This window comes from Nematolebias whitei, chromosome 14 (assembly GCF_014905685.2).
Source record: "Nematolebias whitei isolate Nwh7 chromosome 14, NemWhi1, whole genome shotgun sequence".
In the NCBI taxonomy this organism is placed as follows: domain Eukaryota; kingdom Metazoa; phylum Chordata; class Actinopteri; order Cyprinodontiformes; family Rivulidae; genus Nematolebias; species Nematolebias whitei.
The window spans coordinates 2,041,302-2,048,880 of record NC_056511.1 but is presented as its reverse complement, the minus strand read 5'-3'; the positions used below and the strand labels follow the sequence as shown (position 1 = coordinate 2,048,880).

General features: G+C 43.7%; 1 protein-coding gene across 1 annotated transcript in view; it reads left to right on the top strand.

Moving 5' to 3' along the window:
- The first annotated feature begins 4,935 nt into the window (after positions 1 to 4,935).
- The window catches only part of or6at1 (odorant receptor, family 6, subfamily AT, member 1), a 3,754-nt gene continuing 1,110 nt past the window's right edge, over positions 4,936 to 7,579 (top strand). The window contains exons 1-2 of the mRNA XM_037687219.1: positions 4,936 to 5,040; positions 5,122 to 5,784. Of these exons, the coding sequence (XP_037543147.1) occupies positions 4,951 to 5,040; positions 5,122 to 5,784 (753 nt within the window). The 5' untranslated portion in view covers positions 4,936 to 4,950. The remainder of the gene's footprint in view (positions 5,041 to 5,121; positions 5,785 to 7,579) is intronic.

Here is a 7,579-nt window from a genome sequence, read left to right as displayed (position 1 = left end):
AACGTCTGGCAGAGTCTCCTGTGAGACGGAGCTTTAACTCCCAACTCCGGGAGAACTTTGAACATGTTCCAGGGGAGGTGGGGGACATTGAGCCTGAGTGGGCCATGTTCCGTGCCTCTATTGTCGAGGCAGCTTACCGGAGCTGTGGCCACAAAGTTGTCTGTGCCTGTCGCGGCAGCAACCCTCAAACCCAGTGGTGGACACCGTCAGTGAGGGATGCTGTCAGGCTGACGAAGGAGTCCTATCGGGCCTTTTGGCCTGTGGGACCCCGGAAGCAGCTGATGGGTACCGGCAGTCCAAGCAACATGCGGCTTGGGTGGTCGCTGAGGCAAAAACTCGGGCATGGGAGGAGCTCGGAGAGGCCATGGAGAACGACTTCCGCACAGATTTGGGGCAATTCTGGTCCACCATCCGGCGTCTCAGGGGGGAAAGCGGTATACCACCAACTCTGTTTATAGTGGGAGTGGTGTGCTGCTGACCTCAACTTGGGATGTTGTGGGTCGGTGGGCAGAGTAATTCAAAGACATCCTCAATCCCACCGGCACGTCTTCCACTGAGGAAGCGGAGCCTGGGGACTCTGGGTCGGGCCCTCCAATCTCTGGTGCTGAGGTCACCGAGGTGGTTAAAAAGCTCCTCGGTGGCAGGGCCCCAGGGGTGGATGAGATTCACACGGAGTTCCTTAAGGCTCTGGATGTTGTAGGGTTGTGTTGGCTTACGCGACAACACACCCTCGACCAAGGTCGACCAAGGTCCAAGGTCGGACCTCGACCTTGGACCAGTAAAGACTCAAAGGCTGACAAGAAAAATAGTCTGCCTGAATAAATCAACTATTGTGGTTTATCTGAATCTGACTCCCTGGTTGGCCTCGAAACAGGCCGGCATCAGTTTCTCCTGGGAAATGTGTAAACTAAAGAAAAGCTTCATCTATCCCCCCCGCCCCCCCGCCCCTTTCTGTGAATGCTGATCAGAACTGTGCCGGCTGACCAGCATCTTATCAGGACAATGGACTGTTAGTGCTTCATGGACCGCCTCGTCGTAAATGCATATGTAACGTGTTCATTACGTGCTGCTGGCAGAGTTTTTAATGTTTTAAATCGTGTCCTGTCAGGACAAGGTGTGAAGAGATCGTTTTTGTAATGCCACCACCCTCTCCTCATGGCTTTGTCCCTTTTTCTATATAAAAATGTGTTCTGAAAAGGATAAGAAGGCCGCGCTTATATCAGCAGCTACGTGCACTCCGCCCATCGCTCAGACGACTGTTTGGACATATTCTCGTTGTGTCTCTGTGCAATGATAATAAAACTTATTATGATTCTGATTCTGATTTTGTTGCATGCAGAACACATCACTAAAGACAAGTTTATTCCTGCAAACTTCTGTGTTTGTTTTAAAACAAATCTGAAAGTTGTCTGAGCCAACGCAGATTTAAAGTTAAATTAAACAAAAATCTGTCCATAAAATGGAAAAAAAAAATAAAGAGAACTTATTTTGGTACTTTAAAAAGAAGATGAACTCATTAAGAAAATTATGTGTAAACACACACACATACACACAGAGAGAGGCAATTAAAAGTAAAATAGGTCTTAACGAGGTTAAACAGGATGCTCGTTGCCATGACAACAGACGGTCATGGCTCTTTGTTTTCTGTGACTGGAGATACAACGGGACCTGAAATGAGTCCCTTTGGTTTCCGTTTTCCCTTTGTTGAAATAATCACCATTTTTTAATGAGCTGACATAACTGGTTATAACAAACGTCGAATTTCTCTCTAATTGTTTGTAGTTTGGGTTTAAAAAGATGAATCTGCTCCATGTTTGTTCAAAGAGTCAGGAATAAGAAACGAAAGGTGTTCGGTGTCTGAGCGTTGACTTGACTGGAAACTTTATTTTGATGACTTCCTGAGGAGAGATGGAGCTGCTGAGGTTTGAACACTCTCAAGGTCTGTAAGTTTGGATTGTTTTTACAGAACCGTTAAAGTTACATTTGTCTGATAAACATCAAAACTACAAATTAAAATAAAACACAAGCCGTCAGTATTTCACTTATTTTATCTAAAATGTCTGATTCTGTAAACTTCATTTGGAGGAAAGTTTTAGATTTTGATTTCCTGTTTTGTAGCTGAAAGTTGTGTTTTTAGTTTTGATAATTTATTCATTCACAATTTATTATTATTGTTGTTATTGTTATTCTTTAATATTTTTATTTAACAGGAAATGTGTTTAAATATAAATTTAGCTAAAGTTTAAACTGTGATGAAACCGTGGAAACTGTAAATCCGCACGATTTGAACCGTGAAGCAACAGAAAAACATATAAATTAAACATGAACTCGTCTCTGGAAGACAAACTGAAGAACGTAAATTTGTCAATTCTAAATTAGAAACCAGAATTATTGTTTAACATTTTTCACATTCTGTGGCTTTAAATTAAAAACACAAACATGAATAAAGTAAATTATTATTCTTAACAATTTTAGCTCAAACTAACAAAAAACATCTGTAACATCCTGATGTAGGTTCAACATCTGTAACGTTTACACACTTTAGCTTAAACAGATGTTTTTAAAAGTTTAAATGTGAATGTTCAAACCAGATGTCTTTCAGTTTTCTACACTTTATTTCCACATTTGTACTAGTTTTAATAAGTTCAGTTTTCTGAAATGTTTTGTTTGTTATTTAGATGTTTTTAATGAAATGTTAAGAAAACTAAAATATTTCTCAGTTTGAAACACTTTACTGAAAACTGAGAATAGTTTGAAGTTATTTAGTGTAAAAGTTTGACGCAAACTTTTCTCAGAGATTTTCTGCAGCTTTTTTGCATCATTTGATTAAAACCTTAAACTAAAATATTTATGATATTTAATGCGTGACCGAATAATTTTGTAATAAATGTTTTTTTCTGTTGAACGTTGAACTAAATAAAAACATTTCAGGATATTTCACTGCATCATTTTAATGCGTTCACAGAAGAAAAGAAACAACTTTTAAAAGTTTTGAAGTGGTTATTTGTTTTTGTTTCCTGCAATCAAAAGACAAAAGACTAAAATATTCTGAAAATTATATGAAAACTTTTATATATGATTAAAAAACTGGACTGGATACTGCTGTTCTTGCAAATTTTAGGCCTGTGTCTAAATTATATTTTATCTCAAAAATCCTGGAGAAGATAGTTTTGAACCAATTAATGGATTTCTGGAGAAACACAATATCCATGAGGTTTTCTATTCTGGTTTGAAAACCTTCACGGCACAGAATCAGCTCTTTTAACAGATTTTAATTGTTTTTTAGCAACTGACTGAGGACTGTGTTGTTCTTGTGCTTTTAGACTTTGCTGCATTTGATACAGTGGACCATAAACGTTTAATCTCCCTGTCGTGGTCAGCAGCCCCCGCTGGCCCCCCATCTGCTCACTTCGCTGCCCCTTCATGACGTGCCATGTTTCTGCCCCTCTCCTTCATGTGTTGTTGATCCCTCAGCTCCTGTCAATCTGCACTTCAGGTCTGCTCATGTCACTTCTCTGTCACCACGCCCCCTCAGCTGATTCACACCAATCAACCTTCATGCCTCTCACCTGTTCTCTCCACTACTTAACCTCCATGCCCACACTCATTTGGTGTGAGATTATTAAACCTCTCATGGTCCCTGATTCTCAAGCCAGTTGTAGTTTCATGCCTGAACCTCAAGTCTTGTGTTTTGACTACGACCTCACGCCTGCCCCTTGGATTCATCTCTCTGCCTGCCACTCGTCTGGTTCTGCTCTGCCCTTCTGACCCTGGTACGACAACTTTTTCTGGCCCTTTGACTCTGGATTTTGGATTAATGCATCTGTTTAAAGAACTCTGACTCCCCATGCTTGACCCCTGCCTTGCCTTCTGGATCACGACCCCACCTCTTCTGGATCCTCTCCCTGGCTGCAGCTGCAATTATAAATAAAACTGTTTTCATTTTTTTACTCTTGTGTCTTGTCATTCTGAATCCAAACGCCTGGTTTTGGTACACTCCCACTTGAATCAGTGGATGGGTGTCAGTGGTGCAGCACTGGAGTGGTTCAGGTCATACTTGAGAGATCAAACATTTTGAGTCAGTGTTGGTAACTTTGTGTCCTCCACTGCTTGTCTCACGTGAGGTTCCCCAGGGTCTGTCCTGGGCCCACTACTATTTTCTCCTTATTTGCTTCCACTTGGTTCCATGCTTTGGAAGCATGGTATTTCCTTCCACTGTTATGCAGATGACAGTCAGATTTATATCCCTCTCACAAAACAGATCTCCACTCTGTCAATCCGTTGCTCAGGTGTCTTGATGACATAAAAACCTGGAAGGCTCTAATCTTTTTAAATTTTAATGAAAAAAAAACCTAATTGATGGTTTTTGGTGGTACCACTAGCCCTCCGTCCTGTAGAACTGGAACTCTTGGCCCAGTTCATTAAGCCCACCGTTACAAATCTTGGAGTGAAAATGGATCTCAAGCTCGACAGTCAGAAGTTCAGTTGTTAAATCGAGTTTTTTCCAGTTATGGCAGCTGGCTAAAATAAAACCCACAGTAACTCATGCCTTTGTGACCACCAGGCGGGATCACTGTGATGCTCTTTATGTGGGGGTTAGTGGCTCCTCCATTGCCCGCTGTCAGATGGTGCAAAATGCTGCTGCACGTCTTCACTGGCACATGTAAACACAAGCACATTTCCCCCATTTCAGCCTCACTTCACTGGTTGACCATCAGTTTAGGATCGGTTTTAAGATTCTTTACTTTTAAATCTCTTACTGGTCTCACCCCACCCTAGCTCTCAGAGCTGCTACAGACTTGATGTCCCTGTTGGACTTTATTTCTTATTTTCTTGTGTTTCTCTTCTGCAGATCTGAACGTGCCCTTTGTGGCGGATCTGAGGTGGAGCTCCGTGAACGGCAGCCAGGAGCCCAGAGAGGTCAGCTTCTTCATCATCCAGGGCCTCTCCATGCTCGGCGACAGGAAGATGATCCTGTTTGTCATCCTGCTGCTGGCTTACATCGTCATCCTGGGAGGAAACAGCATGATCATATGTGTGGTACGAAACAAAAGCAGCAGTTTTTCATGTCTCGGATCGTGGTCTCAGTCTGAGGCCTGATCTGAGTCTCTCTGTTTCCAGACGCTGTTGGACTCCAAGCTCTCCTCTCCCATGTTTTACTTCCTGCACAACCTGTCCTTTGTGGACATGCTTTTCACCACCACCACCATCCCCAACATGCTGTCCGGCTTCCTGACGGAAGGCCTGACCATCTCCGTCCCGAGCTGCTTCCTGCAGATGTTTTTCTTCATCCAGCTGTCTGTCACGGGCCGCGGGATCCTAACTGTTATGGCGTACGACCGCTACTTGGCCGTCTGTGACCCTCTGCGCTACACGGCCATCATGACCAGGCCTGCCCAGAAGCTCCTTGTTGCAGGAGCCTGGGGGTTCGGTATCTTCTGCACTCTGCCGTCCACCATCATGGCCCTGCAGCGGTCTTACTGCGGTTCAAACGTGGTCCGACACGGCTGGTGCGACGTGTCGTCCGTCCGACAGCTGGCATGTGCCGACACCTCTGTGGACAACATCGTGTCTCTCACCTTCGCCCTGGTGAGCCTGATGACCATCGGAGTCCTCATTCTCACCTCTTACATCCTGATCTTTGTGTCTCTGTCCAAAATGGCCGTGGCTCGGAGGCTGAAGGCTTTAGGAACGTGTGCCGCCCACCTGACCGTGGTGTCCATCTCCTACACTGCTGCTTCCTTTGTCTACATTTCCTACCGGGTCGGAAACTTTTCTCCAGAGGTACAAAGTTACAGAAATATGAGTTTGTTGTCAACGTTTGTCATGGTCTGAGGTGAGTTGATTCTTTACTGAAAAAGTCTTTTAGCGTCGACTCCCCGCAGTTCAAACTTGTCTTGGTGGACATTTGTAAACTGGGACTGTTGGAGAAAATCTCTCTCACTTACAATGATTACCCAAAAGAACCAGGATTTTTAACTAGTATTAGTACCTGCAAGGTCAGATTTCAGGAGAGTTTACATAAATATGAATATGAATATATAGATGAAAACCAACCACAGAAAAAAACATGAGGTGCATTAACCACTCGCTTTTATATCCCACTCAGCTCAGCCGAGTCCACAGAGTTCACGAGGAGTCCTTACAGCCAGCTGCAGCCTTCTTACACAGCGCTCTGTGCTTACCCAAACATATGGTTCATGGGCGGAGATAAGATCTTGGGAGAAGGTTCCGGCTCGTTCTGGGCTTCTTGTTCTCGGGGCAGAGTGGAAGAATTTTGTCAGCCATGATAATAAAACATCCAGAACCTTTGAACAAAAACTCTCTAACATATCCCCCTGTTTACAGATGTTTTATTGCATTAGCTACTTTGCAAGCAGGGAAGCTTTACGTGTGACAGACCCCCCCCCCCCCCCCCCCCCAAACAAAACAACACGGTTTAAGAAGGGGAGAAACATCACATTGCCCCATAGATGTTGGTGACAACCTTATGACACATTTCAACATCTCAGCCGGGTGGGTCAGGATAAAAAAAATAAATAAAAAAAATGCGTGAATCGAAAACATAAAAAATTTAAGTAAAACATAAAAGTAAAAAAACAACGATTTAAAATGTAAAGTAAAGTCATAAAACTTCCTTCAGACAGATCTTTCTCTCTCCAGCTCACAACTTAATGCGACGTGTGATACTGGAAACGGTCAGGAATCATCTGCATATCAAGAAATAATAAAACATAATATTAGAACAGAAAATCATTGTACAAATTTCCATTTCCATCAGCGTCATCTCAGTGCTACCTCCTCGTCAGAAGCTCAGAAACAGGATCATGTCTTCATCAGAGGCTCCATCCTTCAGTGGACTCGTCTCGGGTCTTCACTGACCTCAAGTTTATTTCAGCCAGTCATATTTTCTTCCCCCACCTGCAGCTCCGGCAGCGGTGACAGGATGTGGCTCAGGTTCTTTTGTTTCTGAAATGGGGGTGCCTCAGAGGAGACGTGCATTCGGACATGGTCTCTCATCAATAGTCACGTTTCTTGTTGGGGCCTCGTTTGTGTGAGGCAGGATTGTAGAGACGACTTCCTGCTCCTAACAGCTGGTGTTCATGACTGAGGGCGCAGACAGATGTGGAAACCTCACCTTTAAATCAAACGACTCGTTCCTCAGTCGTGCAGGAGTTCACTTTAGATGATCTAATTAGAAGAACTGTTCCTGAAGAAATAACTGAAGCAATGCTTAAAATTAAATAATAGAAAGAAAATATAATGTTGTGCCCATCCAACCATCCATCCATCCATCATCCATCCATCCATCCATCCATCCATCATCCATCCATCCATCCATCAGCCATCCATCATCCATCCATCCATCCATCTGTCCATCCATCCATCAGCCATCCATCCATCTATCCATCCATCCATCATCCATCCATCCATCCATCCATCCATCCATCCATCCATCAGCCATCCATCATGTACCACCCATCCATCCATCCATCCATCCATCCATCCGTCCATCCATCCATCCATCCATACATCCATCCATCCATCCATCCATCAGCCATCCATCCATCTATCCATC